At 38.0% G+C, this 25,402-nt stretch overlaps 1 protein-coding gene across 1 annotated transcript; it reads left to right on the forward strand.

Moving 5' to 3' along the window:
* On the forward strand, positions 1 to 25,045 carry MS4A14 (membrane spanning 4-domains A14). The gene is made up of 6 exons (XM_032879126.1): positions 1 to 233; positions 2,115 to 2,243; positions 5,041 to 5,094; positions 8,024 to 8,173; positions 11,096 to 11,194; positions 22,799 to 25,045. The coding sequence occupies exons 1-6, from the start codon at positions 96 to 98 to the stop codon at positions 24,854 to 24,856; spliced, it is 2,628 nt and encodes an 875-aa protein (XP_032735017.1). The 5' UTR covers positions 1 to 95; the 3' UTR covers positions 24,857 to 25,045.
* Positions 25,046 to 25,402: the final 357 nt, after the last annotated feature.

A 25,402-nucleotide genomic window follows, 5' to 3' on the forward strand; every position in this document is an offset into this window, starting at 1 on the left:
ATTGCTAAGGACTTCATGTGAAACTGATGGAAGACCATGATTTTCGCTGCAATGTTCAATCACTCACTCTTTTAATAGAGTTCTACCATTGAAACATGGAGTCATCATCCGAGGTCAAAAGATCGGCCCATGTCATCACTGTACAACCAAATGATAAAGTACTAACTGCATTTCCCTACATACCTCATGCCTCACTGTTGGATTTCCTGAAGGGAGAACCAAAAGTCTTAGGGGTAAGTCCTCTCCCATCCATTGGTTTTCCTGGAAGGGAGAAAAGAAGCTATTTTTCCAGGTGTGACCATACGGATGCTTTATCAGGTAGGGACTTGATTCCCCTTCTTTTCTCTCACCTTTCTGTAATGTTTCCTTCTTGATTAATCATAAAAACCTCTAAGTCACTTGCTTGTACAAATAACTCGATCTTCAGTAGAAGAGCCAATATGTAGCCAATAATTCCATTTCCCTAGATTTTGATAAACAAGAGAAATACATATTCTGCTTAGAAAATGCCCACAGTTTGCCTTAGAAATGTCTTATTTATAAGCATGCCTTAGATATGCTTCTGGGGGCTTATGGAACTCTGGGAAATAGAGTATTTATTTATTTATTTAGAAAGCATCTTTCTTTTTTTTTAATTTAAATTCAATTAGCTAACATATAGTACATCATTACTTTTAGATGTAGAATTAAGTTAATCATCAGCTGCACATAACACTCAGTGCTCTTCTCATCACCTGCCCTCCTTAATACCCACCACTCAGTTATGCCGTCCCACCTACCTCCCCTCCAACAACCCTCAGTTTGTTTCCTGTACTTAAGAGTTTCTTATGGTTTTTCCCCCTCTTTGATTTCTTCCCATTGACTTTTCCCTCCCTTCCTCTATGATCCTCTGCTCTGTTTCTTATGCTCTACATATAATTGAAACCATATAATTGTCTTTCTCTGATTGACTTATTTCGCTTAGCATAATACCACCCAGTTCCAACCGCATCAATGTAAATTTCATCCTTTTTATGGCTGAGTAATATTCTATTGTAGATATAGACCACATCTTCTTTACCCATTCAGCTGTTGATGGACATCTGGGCTCCTTCCACAGTTTGGCTATAACTTCCTAATACTGAGGAAATCCTGGATGTGTTTCATGAGGAGTTAATACTGCTCTCTGAATCCTAGCAGAGAGGATGCAGAAAACTGGTGTAATTTTTCCAAATATTTTACTGAGGCAGTGACCTCAGGGTGAGGTAACACCTCCTGTGGAGCTAAAAACCAACCCTTGAGAGGTTGAACTTCCCCTTTGGGCTGTCATTGGCATTGGGAGTTGTTTGAAAATTATATTCAAAGCTCCATAGTGAGCCACGAGGTAGACAAAAAAAATTTCAATCATAAATGTACCCAGAGGAGGGCTGTACACACAGCCTCCATCCCTGGTACAAAAGGAAAATACACAACCTGTGGTACAGTGCTCCACAGCTGTGGCCTGGGGAAAACCCAGAATGCTTGAGGAGAAGCTCTGTCCTGAGAAGAGCTGCCAACCCCAAGACCACCATGGTGCAGACTCCTAACAGGCTGATGAACTCACTGGATTAGTCTCACCTCTAGACAAGCCCTTGCCCAAAGAGCAGATGAGACAGAGAGCTCACCCCAGCTTCTACACTCTAGATCAGTAAACTTCAGACTTTGAGAGAAGAGGACTTGAGCCTTAACTCCAAAAGCATATACTGAATGTGGAAAATATGTGCGGCGGGGGGTGGTAATAATAGGATGCTGGAGCTACAGAAGGGAAAAAAGTTAAGGATGAATAGTTTGCAGGCCACCCTGAAGAAGCTTGCAAGTAGGTCAGGTTTATAGTTAAATCTGGTGCAAAGTAAATTAGCAATAGAGGGGATATAATAGGTAGGGAAGGATGAGAGTGAGGAATGTGAAGGACCCAGGTAAGCATGATGAGGAAAGAGCGGACTTTTTGCAAATCTCAAGGCCGTTGGCACATGGAAGAGGAAGGCGTTCATGTGGAGGGAGGTGTGACATAAAAATAGCAGGATGCCCCAGGAATTAGAAGAGTCAAAAGAGGCTGGGGCACTTGTGATCTCATGGACCCATTTCTTTCCTCACAGGCTATCCAGATCCTCCTGGCACTGATCATTTTGGGCGTCGGAACTATATTTGCATTTAATTACATCAGTTTCTCCCAGAAATTTCCCCTCGTTTTCCTCACAGGATATCCGTTCTGGGGAGCATTTGTTGTGAGTATTCTCAGGAGCTTTTGACAAATTACAATCAAGACTGGTTTGAGCTGCCTCGGGTCCTGGAATAATGAATGCTATGAATGTGGTCCCCAAGGAGACCAGATAGCCAGTCCCTTCTTGGCAAGAGAAGTCACTCCATCTGGTCATTGCACTACCAGCATCATAACAGTGACGCTTCTAGGTGTACAGTGTTTAAAAGTTTCCAGAGCCCTGTGTGTAGGATAAGTCATCTGCTCCTTACTACCAATGGGAGATCAGACGGGCAAATATCCAACTTTCTCCTTTGCAAATACAGAATTGGCGTTTGAGAGTAGATAATAATTCTTACTTGAGTGTAGTTGACACACAATGTTACGTTAGTTTCAGGTGTACAACAGAGTGATTTGACAAGTTTATACATTATGCTATGCTCACCATAAGTGTAGCTGCCATCCATCACCATACATCTCTAACTCAGTACCATTGACTATATGCCTTGTGCTGTGTCATTTACTCCTATGACTTATTCATTCCATAACCGAAAGCCTATTTTTCCCTCTCCTTTTCACCCATTTTCTCCATTCTCCCACCCCCACCCCTCTGGCAACTGTCTGTTCTCTGTATTTATAGGTCTGAATCTGCTTTTTGTTTGTTCATTCATATTTTTTTAGATTCCACATATGAGTGAAGTCACATTGTATCTGTCTTTTTCCGTGTGACTTATTTCACTCATTTCACTCATCATACTTTCTAGCTCCATCCAACCATTGTCTCAAATGGCACAAACTCATCCTTTTTAATATTGTGTAATAGTCATTCATATTTTTTTAGATTCCACATATGAGTGAAGTCACATTATATCTGTCTTTTTCCGTGTGACTTATTTCACTCATCATACTTTCTAGTTCCATGCAACCATTGTCTCAAATGGCACAAACTCATCCTTTTCAATACTGTGTAATATTCATTCATTTTTTTTAGATTCCACATATGAGTGAAGTCACATTGTATCTGTCTTTTTCTGTGTGACTTATTTCACTTATTTCACTCATCATACTTTCTAGTTCCATCCAACCATTGTCTCAAATGGCACAAACTCATCCTTTTCAATACTGTGTAATATTCCACTATATATACCACATCTTCCTTATCAATTTGTCTATCAATGGACACTTAGATTGCTTCCATATCTTGGTGGTTTTAAATAATGCTGCAATAAACATAGGGGTGCGTATATATATATATATATTTTTTTGAATTAGCTTTTCTTGTTTTCTTTGGATAAATAATCAATGGTGGAATTACTAGATCATACAGTTTTTCTATTTTTAATTTTTTTAAGAACCTCCATACTATTTTCCACAGTGGCATTACATGAGAGTTCCTTTTTCTCCACATTCTCATCAAGACTTGTTATTTCTTATCTTTTTTATTTTAGTCATCTTAACAGGTGTAAGGTGATATCCCAATTATGGTTTTGATTTGCTCTTTTCATGTGTCTGTTGGCCATGTGTATGTCTGCTTTGGGAAAATGTCTATTCAGGTCCTCAGCCCATTTTTTAATCACGTTGTTTGCTTTTCTTTCTTTTTTCTTTTTTTTTTTTTTTTTTTTTTTTTTGGTGTTGAGTTGTGTAAATTCTTTATATATTTTGGATATTAACCCCTTAATGGATATATCATTTGCAAAACTCCTCTCCCATTCAGTAGGTTATCTTTTAAAATCTTGTTGATGGTTTCCTTCACTGTGCAAAAGCTTTTATTTTGAGGTAATCCCAATAATTTTATTTTTGCTTTTGTTAAACCCTTGCCTTAGGAGACACGTCCAGAAAAATGTTTCTATGGCCAATATCAGAAGAATCACTGCCTATGTTTCCTTCTAAGATCTTTATATATAGTTTCAGGTTTAGGTGTTTAATCCATTTTGAGTTTATTTTTGTATATGGTGCTAAAGAAAGTTGTCCAGTTTCATTCTTTTTTACATGTAGCTGTCCAGTTTTCCCAGCATCATTCATTGAAGAGGCTGTCTTTTCCCCATTATTTATTCTTCCCTCTTTTGTCACAGATTAACTGAACCTATACTCATAGGTTTCTTTCTGAGCTCTCTATGATCTTTTTGTCTACTTTTGTGCCAGTACCATACTGTTTTGATTACTGCAACTTTGTATAATATCTTGAAATCTGGAACTGTGATACCTCCAGCTTATTTTTCTTTCTCAAGATTGCTTTGGCTGTTCAGGGTCTTTTGTGGCTCTAAACAAATTCAGTACTTCTGTATTATTTGTTCTAGTTCTGTGAAAAATGTTGGATATTTTGATGAGGATTACCATGAGCCAAGATATAAGAGCACCCTGAGGGTCCATAGATAGGTAGACTCTTTACATTCCAGATAAAGAAGTGGCATGAAGAATTCTCCCTCCATCAGCTAGAGCAGACACAGCTCACCTGTCCCTTCTCTCCACCAGGCCCAGAGCCCAGAATTATCTTCCTGTTTAGAGCCCAGCCAGGCAAAACATCTGGGTGGTATGTCTGGGACGTTAAGGAGCCTGACTCTTCCAGCTGACCCTGGCAAAAGGGGTGTTATTCAGTGCTGCTTATGCCCAACACAATATTTCATCTTATATCAGTGCCTACTATTCTTCCTCCTTGATGCTCAGGTCGAAAGACTATATGGTCAAGGGGATTCACAGACATATAGACTACAATAGAATCTCCAAAGGAAATTACAATATGCGATATTACAATATAATTTGGAGATTATATTATAAGGGAGTCAAGGACATCACCTGTTAACTTTTATGTCTTTTCTTCTTAACAGTATGTTATTACAGGATGCCTTATCACAGGAACAAATGATAAGGGAAAATGCCAGGTAAGTTACTTTTGTGACTTCTTTGTAATTTATGACCTTCTACTTGCTTTACATCATCTTTGTATATAAATTCTTTAGTAAGAAAGGATCTCCCAGGAAAATCTTTAGACACCAAATTTGCAGTTCAAGACACTGCTATTTGTCAGGGTTGCCATCAGCCTTCACCCTTCTACTAGTTCCCATTTCCCTGGTCAAGTAATGTGAGAGAGTTATTTGTTGGAAACCAGTCTACATTCCTCTAACTCAATGGTTCTTAACTGGGAATAATTTTGCCTCCTCCCCCAGAAATATCTGACAGTATCTGAAGACATTTTTAGTTGTCACAACTGGGTTGCAGGGTACTATTGTTACCCAGGAGTAGAAGTCAGGAATGTGCCTAAACATCCTAAAATGTACAGAAAAGTCTGTCACTACAAAAAATAAATGATCTAGCCCAAAATGTCTGTAGTGCTAAGTTTGAGAAACTCTACTCTAACCAAAAACAGTCCCAGGATCGCTCTAATCTCCTTGCCCCTCACCCCTACCTACAGATTTTCTTTGGGACCTGCCCAAAGTCTGAAGGAAAGAGTCTGACATTGATGCCAGATCATTCTGGGATGGAATCAAGGCTAACACTCATTCCTGTGTCAACTTAGAGGGAAAAGTACCTAAAGTACCTACTTCAAAGGGTTATTCTGAGAATTTAATAAGATATTACATATAGGAGTGCCTGGGTGGCTCAGGGGCTTAAGTGTCTGCCTTCGACTCAGGTCATGATTTCAGGGTCCTGGGATCAAGCCCTGCATTGGGTTTCCTGCTCAGTGGGGAGTCTGCGTTTCCCTCTCCCTCTGCCCCTCACCCCTGTTCGTGCTCTCTCTCACTCTGCTCTCTCTCAAATAAACAAAATCTTTTTAGTATATGTGCTGCCGAAGCAAGCACTAAACAAAATCTTTTTTAAAAAAGATATTATGTATAAAAGATACTTGACATTTGTACTCCTTTCTAACAACTCATTTTTTTAAGGCTCTGGAGATGTAAGGGTTCTTTTAAAGCCATTTTAACTGTGTTTTTATGATCCTTTGCCACTTTCCTCTAGGGATAGTGATAGACCATAGGAAAGTTCTGAGAGCATGAAAGCCACCATCTCTCTCTACCCTTAGAAATAAATACAATGCAGATAGGTCCAGATGCTGTTCTTCCCACCATATCAATTCCCTTCAGAGCTCAGGAATAAACTAAGGGTAGGCAGACCCATCCCCCACTCACTGAGAGCTGCACAGACGAAGGCAGGCAGGAAAACATGGTGCAAGAACACTGAATTTTGGGCATCAGAAGATCCGGTTTTCCATCCCAGATCTTCCACCAACTGCAGGATTATTCACAATCACTTAGTCTCTGAATCTTATTCAGCTGTCATGTGGGGATAAGCAGTGATCTGCCTACATCACAAAGCCATAATGAGGATCAGATAAGACAAAGCCTGGGATATTTTTTGTAGACCATAAAGCCAAAAGCACATGGGGGATTCCTTACTTAGAAATTTTCGTCCATTAAATGTCCTATGGGAGCTAGAACAGAGCCCAGAAAGAGTGAAAGACTGAAGATTGATAGAAACAGAACATTTGTATGTCCCTGTGCATTTTCTACCAAAAATGCCTGTGTGTAGTAAAGACCCCGGGCATGGGCTAAGCATGAAGTCATAGGTATACTTCCAAGTCCTGCCACACTAAGCCACAGCTGCTCCTGTACGGGACAGGCTCTGTAAATGCACCACTGCCTTGCCCATCACAACAGGCATACATAAATCAAGAAGAGTAAAGATCTACTGAATTGAGATATGAGGCTTTTCTTTGTTTTTCCTTTAAAAAAGCAATAGCATGACAATTCACAGACCTCTACCCCTGGGGCAAATAACACATTATATGTTAATAAAAATAATTTTAAAAATTAAAAAAATAAATAAATAAAAAAGCAATAGCAGTGCTGGGAGTAGGTATGAATAAGACAGTTCCCCCTTCCTGGCATTTTCTTTTCCTTTAAAGGAAGGCCAGGAAAAGGGGGAGGGGTGTCTTATTATATATATGTGTGTGTATATATATATATGAATGACATGTAAAATATATATATATTTATATACAAATATATATATAATATATATAATAGTGTATAAAATGTATATATATGTAAAATAATATAATATGTATATCATATATAATATATATTATATAGTAGTGGGGCAATCAGGACTTTTCATAACTTACATGTTGAGACATTGAAATCAAGGAAATCACTAAACCCCAGTCTAAATTTGTTGCAATCCATAAATATGTCAGTGATTTGGTTGGTTACTGCTCAAATCCCTGGGAGAATGAATGCAAGCCACACAAAGACAGGACCTCATCTACTGTGTCAATCTTTGTGTCTATGGCGCAAGGCAGTGCTGGACACATAGTTGGGGCACACTAAACACTTGTTAAAATAAGTGAATAAGTGGATAAATTAGTGACATTATTCTCATTTTTTGAGGGTAAAAATTGAGATTTCCAAGGGATTAAGTTACCTTGTACAAGGTCCTAGTTTAATAGGACTCAAAATCAGGTCTAATTATAAGGCGAAGGTATTTCCTGACACACCATTTTGCTTGTAGATTATGAAAGACCATGCAATAGGACAGAGTGAATGTTTTCTTTAGCATTGGCCATAGAGCACTCCTTCTTCTCTACCTGTCCTCATTCTTGTCTTCCTAGCTCATTCTAAAACTTAGTTTCTCTTCTGAATTCAATGAATCAGGATTTAACTTACCATGCTTTTCAGGCATACTGACTTGACACAGGAATTTATCCTTGAGGAGTATCTGGAAAGACAAAGGCACTAAGAATTTCTCGCAAGGTATTTTTGGTTTGGGTTGGGTTTTATTTATTTTAATATTATTTTAAAAACTATTTTTCAGGGACAAGGTGTCATGGCCATGAATGTCATCAGTTCCTTGGTTGCAGTGGCTGGGATTACTCTAACCATTATCAGCTACAGATATCAACACAAATATTGTCAGATGCCTTCCCTCGAAGGAATATGTGTCATAGGTAGAGTTCTTTTCAATGTAAGTGGTCCTACTCTGTAATGTGAATCTGTAAAATCTTATTTGAACTATGTTCACGATACATCAATTCATTTTGATTCCAATAATGGAAGTTGAGTTAGCATTTGAGTTGACTGTTGAGAACTATACTGTGATTCAGGATCTGAATCTGACTTTTGTAAGTTCTCTGAGCCCCAGTTTTCTTTTGTGGAAAATGAAGAGGTTAAGAATATGTCCTGCATTGGGTTGTCATGAGGATTACTTAAATTAGAACACTGCCTGTCACAGTGTAAACAGTCAATAGGTTTTGGTTATTACCATTAGTACTGAAATAGATTGGGTTAAATTTTATCTTTAAAGAATTAGTGAGGACAAATGATCTAAAAAGTTTACCCAACTGGGGTGCCTGGTTGCCTTAGTTGGTTAAGCGGCTGCCTTTGGCTAAGGTCATGATCTCAGTGAACTGCTATCAAACCCAGCATCGCGTGGGTCTCTCTGATCAGTGGGGAGTCTGCCTTTCCCCTCTCCTTTGGTCCTTCCCCCAGCTTGTGCCCTCTCTCACACGATCTCTCTCTCTCTCAAATAAATAAATAAAATCCTAAAAAAATAAAGCTTACCCAATTAATACTAAAAACAAAATATAGTGGGAGCAGGTGTTTGAGCCACTTAATAAAGTATTCTAATAATTTTAGAACATAAGTTATTTTACACAAATGTAGCAATTTTATTCATTAGGGCAGATAAGATGTATCATTATTGCCAGGAAACACAACTGTAGGTGTAGTTTTCAGTATTTATCTAGTAAGCATTCAATGACATCATTTTTATGACTGTCAAGGACTCCAAAAGGCCTTGCCCTTTACTTCCCCAATGAAATCCTGGCTTTCATTTTATTTCTGTCAGCCACATCTTGAAGGCTTTGTTCCTAAAATGTTAATGAGATTTGACCTGTTTGGATGGAAGTGAAAAAGAATCACAGGAAATGTCTCCCCCAAAAAAGAAGGAAAGAGAAAAGAGCTACCAGTTCCTGGATACGAGTTCTTATTTAATCCTTATAATCATCCATAAAGGCGAGCCTAAAGAATGCTCATATATTCGGAGATAAATTCCAGAATTAGACTCAAAAAAAGTTACTAAGGAAAGCCAGAAAACTATATGAGGAACATAATACTGTCCTAATTGGGCCAAGACATAGAGCATTATAATCCCTTACTCTTTTATCTAGTGGACAGGAGACCACTACTGTACATTATGTTAGTATGTATCAGGAAGAAACCAGTGTTAAATGTCCAGATTTTTGACTCTGCTCGGATGGCAATTGCAGGATTAGTTTCTGTATATATATAATCAGGGAGAATCTGTTCCAAAATCTAACGTGTATGACGCCACTATTCCTTGGTGTAATTTAAATGTCACAAATAAACTTAAAAAAAAAAAAAAAAAGCCAGAACAGTGGGCTCTAGACATCTCCTGAATGGACCTCTGTCTTAAAGACCAATCCACTGTCTACACCATGACCAAAGCCATCATTTAAAAATGCAAGTCTGAGCATATTACACAGTGACTTTTTGTGAAACACAGAATTAAAATCCAAATCTTTTTTTTTTTTAAAGATTTTATTTATTTATTTGAAAGAGATCACAAGTAGGTAGAGAGGCAGGGAGAGAGAGAGATAGGGAAGCAGGCTCCTTGCTGAGCAGAGAGTCCGATGTGGGGCTCGATCCCAGGACCCTGGGATCATGACCTGAGCCGAAGGCAGAGGCTTTAACCCACTGAGCCACCCAGGCGCCCTAAAATCCAAATCTTAAAAGGCTTACAAGACCCTGTAAGACCTACCTAGTCTACCTTTCCAACACTGTTCCAGGTCTTTATCTTTCTAACTCCTCACATCCGGTACTTCCTCAAATTCCTTAATGTGTTAAATACCCACTGTCCCAGGACCATAAGACCAGCTTTCTCTTGCTTCCAATGTTTTCCGGCCTGGTTCCTACCCTTTTCCACACACCCCCCCACCAATTAAAACTCCTCCTTGTTCTTGAACCTCAGAAGTCCTTCCTGATTGCCTTTTACCCCTCCCAGTGCAGGCTTGTTGGGATCTCCCATTATAGTAGGGTGTAGTTCCCAATACTTTTTTATGGCGTTTATCACAACTTAGTTAAGTAAATAATTGTCTAATTATTTTCCACTGTCTGCCTCCCTTATTATGATCTAAGTTCCACAATGACCAGGGGTGGGTCTATCTTCCCCAACAGCAAATTTATAGTAGACACTTCATACATTTCAGTTTTACCAACAAATGGGGGAATACCCAAGGCCCTGAATGTATTGCCGCGAGACCAAGGTTCAGACAGACCCAGTTACTTGACCAGGTTAAGTGTGGCCTGACTGCACCCAGTTCTTACAGTGCTCCCAGCCCAAGCTTTCTGGACACCATGCTACTTCTTACCCTGCTTTTTGATCTACTCTTAACTTAAAGCAGAGTATGCAAAACAGCAATCTGTGGGCTATATCCAGCCTGAAGATATATTCTATTTGGTTCACACAAGTCAATGAATAGCTGGAAAATTTCACATTAAAAATATGCATATACAGCTCCGTTAGGAAAGAAAAAAAAAAACACTACGGGGCCCATGTTCCCACGTGGTTACCTACTGCTCAGAACTGGTTAATGGACACATTCTAGGAATACCCTTATTCTCTACTGTCTCCCCTCCTAACTGTTCCACTCAGTTGGGATGGTTGCCTGGCTCCTATAAGCACTGGAGTTTGTTACCTCTGCTTATCAAAAAGACATTAAGATGAAGATTGTTCAATCATTGATGGCTACGGGACCATATAAAATGTGGGTTTTCCCCTAGCTGGTCATACAGTATAAATAGTCTTTGGCTTATATCTTTAAAATGATACAGCTTTCATTCCAAACGCCGTCCTCATAACTTGCAGGGAATCTTGTCGGTCTTACTGATCATCAGCATAGTGGAGCTCAGCATCGCGGTGACTATTGCCTCCTTCAGAAGCAAGTGCTGGACAAACTCTGATGAGGTGCGTTCAGTGTTGTTAGAAGAATGGGTTCCTGCTGGGATGCTGCAAGATGACCTCTGGTCTATTAATTGCCAGAGCAGTATTCTCAGATGCTGAACTAGAACTTCTAAGGTGAAGAGGGTCAAGGAGAGAAAAGCTTAACATTGATGGCTCCTTCCACACTTGGAGATAATGATGCTTCTTTTTCCTGCCCTCTACGATATCTGGTAGACTCTGTTTAGACACAGCTCCTTATCTCCCTGGCAAAATAAATGAGGAGAAACAGACTTAAAGGGAACCTATATTACTATGTCATGGGGAGCTTATTCCTAGGCCATAAGGAGAGCATCAGAGCAGAAGCAGAGAAGAAAAATATTTAACAGCGATACTTATCAAACCTATCAAGACTCCCTATTTGACCTATGAAAGAACTAAAGCACAAAGAGCACCCTCTCCGGTGTCACAGAACATCAGGATTCTGACTAAAGTAAAGAGGCTCCAGAACCTGTTCTCTAAATCCCAAAAAACAATTCCACACCCTGTGTTAGGTGGGTTTTTCTTTTTTACATTAATTTTATAGAAGTATAGTTTACTAACAGTATAATGCACCCATTTTAAGGATACCTAATTCAAGGGGCACCTGGGTGGCTCAGTGGGTTAAGCCTCTGCCTTTGGCTCAGGTCATGATCCCAGGGTCCTGAGATCGAGCCCCACATCGGCCTCTCTGCTCAGTGGGGAGCCTGCTTCCCTTCCTCTCTCTCTGCCTGCCTCTCTGCCTGCTTGTGATCTCTGTCTGTCAAATAAATAAATAACATCTTTAAAAAAAAAGAATACCTAATTCAAGAAGTTAAGACAAATTATAAACCCCTGTTTTGCTACCATCATCATCAAGATAGTGAATTCCTGGGACACCGGGGTGGATCAGTTGTTGATTGAGCGTCTGCCTTCAGCTCCGGTCATGATCTCTGGGTCCTGGGATCCAGCCCCATATCGGGCTCTCTGGTCATCAGGGAGCTTCCTTCTCCCTCTCCCTCTGCTGTTCCCTTGCTTGTGCTCTCTCTCTCTCTCTTTCCAATAAATAAATAAATCTTAAAAAAATATTTAGTGCATTCCCATCACTCCAAAAGATTCTCTGGAACCTCTTCACAGTCAGTATCTTTTTTTTTTTTCTTTAAAGATTTTATTTATTTATTTGACAGACAGAGATCACAAATAGGCAGAGAGGCAGGCAGAGAGAGAGAGGAGGAAGCAGGCTCTCTGCTCAGCGGGGCTCAATCCCAGGACCCTGAGACCATGACCTGAGCCGAAAGCAGAGGCTTTAACCCACTAAGCCACCGAGGCGCCCCAGTATCTCTGTCTTGATTAGTTTTTACTTTTTCAAATTCATATACATGGATTATAAATAAGTCCTCTTTTTTTGTGTCTGGGCTCCTTTCACCAAGCAACACATTCATGAGCTTCACTCATGATGTTGCATGTATCAATACTGTGTTCCTTTTATGTGAGGGCACACCACAATCTGTTTATCCATGTACTTCCTGATGGGCACTTGGTTGCCATGAACATTTGAGTTCATGTCTTTGTGTAGACATGTGGTTTCATTTCTCTTGGAGCATCATATCTTGGATTTGGTTGCTAGGTCAGAAGGCAAGGGGACGTTTAACTTTGTAAGAAAATGTAAAACAGTTCTCCAAAGCGGCTGTATCATTTTGCATTCTTATCAGCAATATATGAGAGGTATATAACATTGATGGTTCACTCTACCTTTTGAGATAACTACATTTCTTTTTCCAGTCTTCTCTGCGATCCAGTCATCTCTGTTCAGATATAGCTCCTTTTCTCCCTGCCAGGTTGCTCTATATAAGTACCGACACTTGGAATTGCCAGTTATATTAGTAACTTTGCTTTTCTAGTGGGCATATAGTGGAATCTAATTGTAGTTTTAACTTGCATTTCCCTGACGACAAATGTCAATGACTATTTTTGTGTTTATTGTCCATTTGTATATATCTTTTTTTTTTTTTGGAGATATGTGTTCAAATCGTTAGCCAACTTTTATTACATTATCTTATTGAGTTATAAGAACTTAAATGATTCTTAATTAAAGTCCTTTTTTGAGATATGTGTTTTGCTAACATTTTTCCCAGCCTTGGTTTGCCTTTTTATTTTCTTAATAGTTTCTTGCAAATAACAAATTTGTTGAAGTCCAATTTATGATTTATTTTCTTTTATGATTAGTCCTTTTTGTGTTTTAACAAAGCTTTGCCTATACCAAGATTGTAAAGATTTTCTTCTCTATTTTCTTGTAGAATTAGCTTTTGTGTTTAGGTCTGTAACAGATTTCAAGTTAACTTTTACATGCTATGCAGCAGTGAGGTAAGACGTTCATGCAACCCCCCACCATGGAGATACCCAGCTGTGCCAATGCTATTTGTTGAAAATGCGTTGGTTTCCCCCATTACCTTGGCACCTTGGCTGAAAATCAACTGACCTCTTATTTATAAGTCTCTTGTGGATGCTACCTTGTCCCATTGATCTATATGTCTATTCTTCCACATATTCCACACTGTCCTAATTTCTGCACCTTTAGTATAGTAACCTTTTTTTATTGTGGTAAAATAGACATAACATACTAGTTATCATTTTAGCCATTTGTTAAGTATACAATCCAGTGGCATTAAATATATTCAGAATGATGTGTAACTGTCACCACTACCTATGCCCAAACTTTTCCATTATCCCAATACAAACTTTGTGCCCATAAACATTATGCCCCTTTCCTCCTCCTTCCAGCCCCTGGTAGCTTCTAGTCTATTTTATGTCTCTCCATCTACTTTCCATTATCTACTGATTATTCAAATAATTCATAAAAGTGGAATCATATAATACTTATCCTTCTGTATCTGTTTTACTTTACTAAACATAATGTTTTTCAGGTTCATTCATATTCATCTATCAAAATTTCATTCCTTTTATAGATGAACAGTAGTCCATTTTGTGTATATTTCACATTTTGTCTAGCTTCAACTATTGATGGACACCGCTTTTTTGTACCATTTGGTTATTGTGAATAATGCCGGTAGGAATACTGGTGTACAAATATCTGTTCTAGTCAATTATTTTGGATACATATCTAAGAGTGTAATTCCTGAGTCATGTGGTAGTTCTATATTTAACTTTTGGAGTAACTGCAAAAAGGTTTTGACAATGGCTGCATCATTTTACATTCCCATCAGCAGTGCAACAAGGGTTCCAATTTCTCCACATCCTCATGAATAAAATGTTATTTCCTTTCTTTTCATTATAATAACCATCTTAATGGGTATGCGGTGGTAGATAGCTCATCATGATTTTGATTCGAATTTCCCAGAAATTGTGATGTTGAGCATCTGTTCATGTACCTATTGATTGTGTATCTTCTCTGGAGAAATGTTTATTATATTCCTTTGACCATTTTTAATTGGGTTGTTTTGTTGTTGTTGTTGAACTGTAGGAGTTCTTTTTATATTCTAGATATTAACCCCTTAGTCGATATATGATTTGTAAATATCTTCTGTCATTCTCTAATGACATTCTCTAAGGTCTTTTCCTGTTCTTGGCAGCATTCTCTGATGCACAACGGTTCTAATTTTTTTTTTTTTATTTTGCAAGGTTTTAATATACACAACTTTTCAAAGAGTGAAGCAACCATGCAGTATGAGGGAAGATTGTTCTTTTTTACAAACACGTCCAAGAGTTTATCCCATTTTTTTTGTTATGTTATGTTAGTTCTAATTTTGATGAGGTTCAGTTACTACTTGTTTCTTTTGTTGTCTGTGCTTTTAGGGTCATATCCATGAAATCACTGCCAAATCCAATGTCACGAAGAATTCCCTCAATATTTTCTATGAGTTTTGTAAATTTGACTACTTTTAGCACTAGACTTTTTGATCCATTTTGAGTTCAATTTTACATATGGTGTAAGGCAAGGCTCTAAATTCATTTTTTGCATGTGGATATATGGTTTTCTAGCATTATTTGTTGAAACTATCCTTTCCCCCACTGAATGGTCTTAGCACTCTCGTCAAAAATCTGTCTATGAGGTGGCACAGTCATTTGAGCATCTGACTCTTGGTTTCAGCTCAGGTCATGATCTTGGGGTTGTGGGACTGAGCTCTGTGCAGGATCCATGCTCAGGGCAGAATCTGCTTGGGATTCTCTCTTCCTCTGCCTCTGCCCCTTCCCATAAATTCTTTCTCTCCCTCAAATAAATAAATCTTTTTTAAAAATCCATCTACCATACATAAGTGTTTATTTCTTGACTCTGTATTTGACTCCATTAGTCAATATGTCTGCCTTTATGCCAGTACCATACTGTCTTATTTACTGTAGTTGGGATTAAGTTACAAAGTTGGGAAGTGTGATTCTTTCAACATTATTCTTTTTCAAGATGTTTTTTGACCACTTGGGCCCTCTGGAATTCCATATGAATTTGAGAAATGATTTTGCCATTTTTGGGAAAAAGGCTGTTGGAATTTTGATAGAAACATTGATGATTTTTTATCCTTGTAATGTCTTTATCTGGCTTTGGTATCAGAGTAAAGTCAGCCTCATAGAATGAATTGGAAATTTTTCCCTCCTCTTCAGTTTTTTAGCAGCATTAAGAGAAGGAATAGTACTAATTCTTCTTTAATGTTTGTGAATTTTTCAGTTTTCCTTGTATTATTAGTTTCTATCTTCATCCAGGTATGGACAGAAAAGGTATGGACACAAAGTAGAGGTACTTTGTGCAGTATCTTTTAAATCTATCGAGACTTGTTCTGTGGCATAATATATAGTCTATCCTGAAGAATGTCCCACGTGAATGTGCTTTTTGCTGTTGTTGGTTGGAATGTTCTGTCAAGTTTAATTGATTTACTGTGTTGTTTAGCCCTCTGTTTCTTTACTTATCATCTGTCTGGTCATTTTACCAATTTTGAAAGTGGAGTATAGAAGCTTCCAACTATTCTTGTCAAATAGTCTATTTCTCTCTTCCATTTTACCAATTTTGCTTCATATATTTTGAGGGTCTGTTATCAGATGTGTAAAAGTTTATAATTGTTATGTCCTCATCTTCTACTGAAACTTTTATTAATATATAAAGTCCTTCATTGTCTCCTATAATTTTTTTGGTTTAAAGTTTATCTGATATTAGTATAGCCCCACCCCAAGCATTCCTTTGGTGCTATTTGCATCAAATAATTTTTCAATAATTTCACTCTCAATCTCTTTGTGCCTTTGGATCTACAGTGAGTCTCTTGTACACAGTATATAACTGAACTGTTTTGTTTTGTTTTGTTTTTAATCCATTTAGCCAATCTCTGTCTCTTGACTGGAGAGTTTATACCTTTCATATTTAAAGTAAATACTAGCAAAGAAGAACTTCTACCATTTTTTGTTTTCTATATGCCTTATAGCAAGACGCTTGGGCTCTGTTCATTTTTGTAAATTCTTATTCTGTTCCTCAATAATTTCAATTGTTCTATCTTCAAGTTCATTGGTTATTTCTTCTGCTTCCTCAAATCTGTTTTGGAACCCCTTAGTGTATATTTTATTGTACATTTTGGCTCCAGAAATTCCTTTGAGTTCTGTTTTATAATTTATATCTCCTTATTGATATTCATACATCATTTTCCTATGACTTCCTTTAGCCCTTTTAGCATCCTTATTATAGTTGTTTGAAAGTCTTTGTCTAGTAAACACGAAGTCTGGGCTTTCTTGGGTATGTTTATGTTCATTAGTTTTGTTCCACTGAATAGACCATACTTTCCTGATTCTTTGTATACCTGGGGATTTCTTTTATTGAAAAGTCATTATTTGAATCTTATAATGTGTTAACTCTGGAAATCAGATTATCCATCTGCCTTAGGGTTTTGCTTGGTGGTTTTGCTTGTTTGTTTTTATTGTTGTAAAACATCTCTGTGCCAGAGATAACCCTGAGAGGAAAGCTTCAGGTCTTCTCAGGTCTTTTCTGAGCCTGCACCATTTTCTGGGGATGCATGGTGGGTTTCTACATTCTCCCATAAATACCATTGTTTTTAAATATCAAGAAAACAAAATTAACCAAAAAACCCAAGCAAAAATAGTTGGAAGTTGAATAATTTCCTCTACAAGCTGTTTCAGCCAATATGGGTTGAAATAATGGCATCTAGCCTCTGTGCCTACATATCAGTGATCAGAAGCATCAATCCACAGTAAGAATACAGAAAACCTGATATTTGGAAAACATGACCCTAATTGCCTACCCTGGCTCCAGCAGCATGGGTTGCCAACTCCCAGCTGCCTGTCAGGGGCTTGGAGTGGGAGATAAGTAGTCACTAACTTGCTGAAGGTTTAAATTGACAGACAAAAGCCATGAATCTACCAGCCAAGCTTTCATCTGGAAGCTGCAAGAATCCAGAGTTGCAAAATAGTTATTTCAGAGTGCTTCTGTACAATTGATGTCTCTGAACAGACAGATTCCAGGAGCTTCCTTTTCTGCTTTCTTCTCTGAGGTTCCCCTAGAATAATTCTTAAAATCAGATAGTATCAATCTTCTAAATTTGTTATTTTCAAAATAATTTTTGGCTAGCCTACATCCTAAAGATTTCCATATAAGTTTTAGAACTAGTTTATCAATTCCTAAAAAAATGTTATTAGGCTTTTAATTGGAGTTTCACTAAACTTATAAATGATGTAGGAAAAATTTATTTATTAGTAATATTTAGTCTGCCTCCCCATGTCATAAAATATGTCTACATTTTCTTACATCTCCTTCCATTTCTCTTGGCAATATATTGTAGTTTTCATATTTTGTTAAATTTATCCCTAAGTATTTCATGTTTTTTCTTGCTATTGTACATGTATTTTAAAACTTTATTTTCCTAATATCTATTCCTACATATAGAAATGCAATTTATTTTTATATACTAGCATACTAAGACTTTAATAAACTTATTAATTCTAGTAGCATTTATATAGATTTCCTAGAATTTTCTAAGTAGACAATGGTTATACTAGTAAATGAAAACATTTTTATCTGCAAATTTTATTCCTTACTTTTCTTGACTTTTGCACTGTGTAGAGCCTCTAATACAATTTTTTTTAAATGCTGAGTATAGCCAATCTTTTCGTGTTCAAAAACATAGATTGAAAGTTTTACATTTTACCCTTAAATATGATGTTACCTATAGGGTTTTCATAAACTAAATTTATCCTCATTTGTAGCGAACTTTTTTTTCATCACCAATGAGCATCAACTTTTATCATTTTTCATCTCAAGCTTGCATTTTTATAACATTATCTGAGCCCAGGTATTTGATGTGTTGTTCTTTTCTTGATACAACCACAGGAGAGTATGAAACCCTTTAGGAGCAATATTAAAACATATTACTCACACTGAATAACTACTCAATTTAATTCCACAAAAAGGGCTTTTTAATGACATAGCAATGTGCAAAGTACAGCAGAGAATACAAAGGTACTATGTAATATGCACTCTGAACTCAAAAAGAGGAAAGGGAATGGGAAACCTTAATATTTATGGATTAAGTTCTCCATGCCAATCACCATGCCCAAAGCATTATTTATATAGTCTTCAGTGATAGCCACCCTGGAATAAGTTCGTGAAGTGGTTATTATAAAGAAGCATGTATTAGAAATTAGGATAGATTAGATGGAGAGAAAAGCACAGGATCCAGAATTCAACTGTAGTATATGATTCCTAGACACTGGCTGACCTCAGTTCTCTCAAATAACCTCATAGGAATATTATAAGTATTACTTGAGACGACTTTGGAAACATATCCAGCACCTGGTAATCACTGATGAGTACATTTAAAGTTATACACTTAAAATCTTGAATAAAGTTAAAGAACTTATAATTCATGCTTCTAAATCTTTTAACAAGTGAAAAAAATTACTATTCAAATGAAACAAAAGTTTGAGGATGAGTAAAAATGTATCACATAAATACCCTTCCAATGGTGATAAAATATAGATGTGAAAACCAATTAGAAGGTGGGAATGACAATGTGTAGTATAAGAGAACATGAAGATTCATTTTAGACCAGCCATCAATCAAATAGGCAACCATAATTAGGTCATTTAATCACTCAGAATTCCAATCACTTCATCAAATAGAACAAGTAGTCTATTCTGACTCTGCGGATGACGTTAGAAAGGGCACAGGCTGACAGGACTCAGTAGATTGGTCTGTAATGTCAACTGCTCTCAAAAAAAAAAAAAAAGAAAAAGAAAAAATGGGAAGAATAGGAAGCATTGGCTAAATATAGTATCAGCTGCTGTCATTTAGTTGTTTAAAAAATGTCCCTAGATCTCACTTGTCTGTAGAGGAAAGCTCAAATTTCCTGGCCTAGGGTCTTGGTACATTCATGTTGCTATAACAAAAATACCACGGACTAGGTAGCTTGAATAACAAAAATTTCTCCAAGTTCTGGAGGCTGGAAGTCCAAGATCGGAGTGCTAGTAGATTCAGAGCCTGGTGGGTGCCCACTTCTTGGTTCATAGATGCCATCTTCTCACTGTGTCTTCACATGGAAGGAAGGGAAAGGGTTTCTTATTAATTCCAATTTCTAATAAGAAAGGGTTTCTTACTAATTCCATTCATAAGGGCTTCACCCTTATGATCTAATCACCTCCCAAAGGCCCCACCTCCAAATACCATCACGCTGGGGATTAAGTTCAACTTACAAATTTAGGGGGAACACATTCAATCTATAGTATTCCATCCCTTCCCACTCCCAAAATTCATGTCCTTTTCATATATTATTTATATATTATTTCCATCCCAATAGGCCCACAAGTTTTATCTTTTATCAGCACTAACTTTAAGTCAGGTCCAAAGTCTCATATAAGTATCATCTAAATCAGATAGGGGTAAGACTGAACATATGATCCATTCTGAAGCAAATTTCCCTCTAGCTGTGAACCTATGAAACCAAACATGTTATGACACTAAACTTCCAAAATACAATGGTGTATTCTTCCAAAAGGGAGAAATAGCAAAAAAAAAAAAAAAAAATTTTTTTTTTAATTTAAAAAATAAAAGAAGTTCAAGTTCCACTTATGTCTAAAACCTAACAGGGCAAAACAAACCTTAAAGCAAGAATAATCCTCTTTGGCTCAATGCTCTGACTTCCAAGCTCACTGGGGAGTGACATCTTCCCAGTGGCTCAGTGTGAAGGCACCACAGTAACTCTTCACCTGAGCTCTACCCCTGCAGCAGCTCTCTGCCTGGGCCCTGTGGCTCTTCTGGGCAGGAGTCCCATGCCTGTAGCTCTTCTGGGTTGGGGTCCCAAACCCATGGCTCTGTCGGGGAAGCACTGTCTTTTGAAATCTCAGTGGAGGTGGTCATGATCCCATGGCTCAGCTGGTTGCAGTCATGCAGCAGCTCTCTGCAGTGGCCCACCTCGGAGACACTGAGAAGGGGCATCCTGGCTTAGCTTGAAACCAGAGAGGTGGTCCTATCCTTCAAAACCATTCTTCTCCCAGGGCCCTTTACTCTGGGTGCATGATAGGAGTGGCGGCCCTGATGCTCTCTGAATCACCTTTGGTGTCATTCTTGCATTGTTTTGGAGAACAGTTTCTGGCTATTGTTGAGATGGCTGATCTATACCAATTTCTTCATCAAACAAGTCACTTGGTCAGACTCTTAGTGTTCTCATTTTCTGCAGTATGGTTAAACTGGGAATCTTCCAAACAATTAAGTCTTGTTTCCTTTTTGCTTAACAATTCCATTTTTAAGTAATTTCTCTATTCTCACATTTTACTATTAGCTCTCTGAAGGAGAGAAGTCTCACATTCAGCACTGTTTAGAAAGAGCTTCAGCTAAATTTCATTATTTCATAAAATACTTATTATTCATTATTAAGAATATCATTTGCTACATGAAATTTCATCACTTTATTCACTATTACAAGTTTTACCTTCCATAAAACACTGGAACACAAATATAAGTCGGCCAAGTTCTTTGCCACTTTATAGCCAAGATCGCTTTTCTTCTAGTTTCTAATAACATAGTCCTCAATTCTGTCTGAGATCTCATCAGAATGACTTTTATCTTTCATATTTCCACCAACATTTCATTCAGGATTACTTAGATATTCTCTAAGAAGACTGAGATTTTATCTCTCTGGCTCTACTTTTTTCTTCCTGGGCCCTCACCACAATTGCCCTTAATGGTCCATTCACAGCAATATAAGCTTTTTCTGGTATGCACCTCCAAACTCTTCCAGTCTCCAAACATTATCCAGTTCCAAATCTGCTTCTACATTTTAGATATTTGTTACAGAAGCGCTCCCACTTCTTGGTATCTATTTATGCCTTAGTTTATTCGGGCTGCTATACCAAAGATAGAAGGCAAACAACAAATATTTATTACTCATAGTTCTGAAACCTGGGAAGTCCAAGATCAAAACTGATATATTCAGAGTCCTGGTTCATAATTGGTAATCTCACTGTGTCCTTGAAGATAGTAAGGGGCAAGGGAGCTCTTTGGGGTCCTCTTACAAGGGCACTAATTCCATTTACAAGGGCCCCAGCCCCAAAATCTAATCTCCTTCCCAAAGAGCCTACCTCTAAATACCATCACATTGGAGATTAGGTTTCAACATACAAATCTGGAGGGACACAGACATTCAATTTATAGTGCCTAGCATGCTATCTAACAATATCTGACTGCTTACCATCTGCCATGACACAATGCTGCATCATAACCTGGTGTTTTGTTACCCACTGTTTCTTTCTACCTGGATTTCTATTTTTATCTTGCTTCATCTGACCTTTTTGCCTAAGGAATTTCCTACTCATCCATCAAGACATGGATCAAATACCGCTCCTTAATGAAGCATTTCCTGGCACTCAAATTTAGGTCACCTTCTTCATTCCCATAAAGCACTTAATACTGATTTCTATAATAACATTTGCTAAATTGTATTGCTATCTATTTATATCTTGGTATACCTATCCATTGTGAGCACCTAATAGACAAAACCTACATCCAATTATTTTTATCTTCAGTATCTTGTTCATCTAGTAGGTGGGCAGTAAATCATTATAAAACTGAATGTATGAAGACACCTGGGTGGCACAGTCAGTTAAGCATTGGACTCTTGGTTTCAGTTCAGGTCTGATCTCAAGGTCAGACCTTGAAACTGAGCCCCGCACTGGATTCCACATTCAAGGCAGAGTCTGCTTGAGTTTTTCTCTCCTTCATCCGCTGCCCCTCCCTACTGCTCTTTCTCTCACTGAAATAAATAAATAAATCTTTTTTTTAACTGATTATATGAATGCCAAGTAGATAATTTTAAATTTTTGAGATGCTTTATAATATTAAGTATGGGAAGAATATTTCAGGCAATCTTAATCAAATTCCCCCTTTTCAATATTTGAGATAGTGGTAGGTGATGACTTGTTCAAAATAAAACCAATGAGTTGATGACAAAGGCAGTGCTGGTACTGGTATTCGTTTTCTGACTCTTTGTGTAGATGTTATGTTCTCTGTGCTACCTTAAGGCAGAGATGAAAAATCATTTGTGAATACAAGAAGAAAAGAACATCAAAAGTTGGTTGTTACATTAATGTTTTCCCTACCCCTTGGTTTTATAGATTGTATTTTTCTTGCCTTCGGATATTACTCAAGATAGTGAAATATCTGCTCCTGAAGAAAATGCTACAATACAATTTGAGCTTCAAGAACAGTCTTCTACTGATATAACAACAACAAACAAGCAACCTGTTTTCATTGGAGGCTATGCTTTCTTCAAGTTAAGAATCTCAAGAAATCCTTTGGTCTTTCAACATTCAAGGAGGAGAGGCAGCAATGTTTACTATACATCTTCTGCATCTGTGCTAGACGAACAACATAAAAATAACCCTTCACCTTCACAACTTCAAGAAGAACAAACTAAACGGAAAGTTTTGCCTCTCACAGAGGAGAAGAAGCCCACAGAAAATATTCCATACACTGGACGACTGAAAGATGAAGACCTAAAATCTGCTGTCCCACAACCCCCAAAAAAGCAAACCCAATTGCTGCAGTCCTCAGCTTCACCAATCCAAGTTTTTCCATCCTACTCTAAAAAACTCCAGGCATTACCACCCAAAGACTTGCTACCCCAAGCTCTGCCAGTACAAGCCCCAAAACCCTATGTCACACAGCCTCATGGCCTGACATCAGAAGACATGCCGTACCAAGACATACCATCCGAAGATGCACAATCCCTAAACCTCCCATCTCAGAAGGTAGTATACCAAGACATATCATACCGGAATCCACCATACCAAGATACACCATCTAAAAACATGGTACCCCAAGACATGCTATCCCCATATGCACCAGCCCAAGGCATAACTAACCAAGATCTGATTTCCCAAGTACCAGCTCTGCCAGCACAAGTCATGCTATTTGAAGCTCCAACATTCCATGCTGTACAGTCCTCTAATATTCAACGCTTAGATCAGCAGTCCCTTCAACAACAAAATCAGCAATTTATGCAGGTAGCATATCAAGACATGCAATCAGAAGTCAAGTTATTGACCCAAGAATGGAAATCCAAGGAGGAATTCCATAGCAGGAAATCCTCAAAGTGGCAAGCCTTAGACTGGCAAAACAAAAATCCACAACCTCCAAAGTCACAGAATTTAGAGCAGCAAGACAAAGCCTTGCAATATGTAAAACAGAAATCCCCAGACCCACAAATTCAAGGCCAAGAATCCCCAAAAAGGAAATCCCTAGATGAGCACATCAAGGGCTGGCTATCCCCAAAGAGGCACTCCACAGATAAGCAAATCCAAGTTAAGCAAGACAAACAACAATACCCAGATCAGCAATCTGAAGGCCAGCTGGTCCTATGGGAACAACCCCAAAAGCAACTATCCCCATATGGACAAGATGAAGATCAACAGGACAAAGAGAAGCAATCCCTGAAAAAACAATACAAAGATAGACAAGAAAGAGCTCTACAGGTTTATAAGGGACAATCCCTTGTGAAACACACGCAGCAAGCTGAAGACCTGCAAGTCAAAGAGCAGCTACATCAAGATGGACAATTCCAAATCCAGGAATACCAAGGCTGGCAATTTTTAGACCAAAAGTCCCAAGATTGGAGTTCAAGAGTTCAAGGCTGGAGAAGCAAAGATTGGAAAGTGCAGGAAGTGCAATTAGAAATGCCACATTCCCTAAAGTGGGACTCTCAAATCCGGCAAACCCAAGATCTAGTAGAGGAAGAATCCCTAAAGCAGACTGCTCTACAACAAGAAGTCCAAGCTGTGCACGCCATAACTCGACAACAATTACAAAGCATTCCGTTTCAAGACAGTCAGGATCAAGATGACCAACAAGACCGTAAATCCACAGATACCCAAAAAGAAGATATGCAGATAGATACCATGCAAACAAGAGACAACAAACCAACAAGCATGAACCATGAGAGTCAAAACCTATACAGCCTGCAGTCGGAAGACAAAAAGCCAGATTTTAAGTGTAGTTCCTCCCGCCAAAGCTCAGTACAAGACACACAGTTCACTTCTGCATCTGATATAAATTCAGAACAAGATGTGCAGAAAGACATTTCAATTTGCTCAACTTCATACCAGGAAGATATTCCTTTAACTTCTACCTCGTGTTACACAAAAGACCAACAGCAATCTGAAGACTCTGACTAACGGGCAAAATCTACCCAAATGCCACACTGCTCCTAATTATGGAACCAAAATAAGGAAAAACAATATAGTCTCCTCCAACCTATGTTCTCAAGTATAGTTGCTACCTTATTCACTCAGCAGAAAATAAAGGGCATGCAGAACACACAAAGGATTTGTCCTTAATTAAAATAAAATGGCAATGAATATTAATGCTATATCAGAACTTTCTGTGTTTGAAGGAGTAATTCACATTTAAACTCTCTTACTAGTGTGAGTGTTTCAATTTATGATCACCAATTCATTTTACAACCGAATACATTTTTTATTGGATAGTTCACATACAAAATTAATTGCAGGTATACAATGTAGCGATCTGACAATTGTATACATTATAAAATGCTCACCACAGTACCTGTAGTTACCATCTGTCACCGTACAAAGGGATTGCAATATTATTGACTATATTCCCTATGCTGTGCTTTTCATCCTCATGATTTATTTTAAAACTGGAAGCTTGTACCTCTTAATTCCCTTCACCTATTTCACCCACCCTCCCCCAAACCACCA

The sequence above is a fragment of the Lontra canadensis genome, unplaced genomic scaffold, assembly GCF_010015895.1.
Source record: "Lontra canadensis isolate GAN:19392208 unplaced genomic scaffold, GSC_riverotter_1.0 scaffold66, whole genome shotgun sequence".
Lineage (NCBI taxonomy): Eukaryota > Metazoa > Chordata > Mammalia > Carnivora > Mustelidae > Lontra > Lontra canadensis.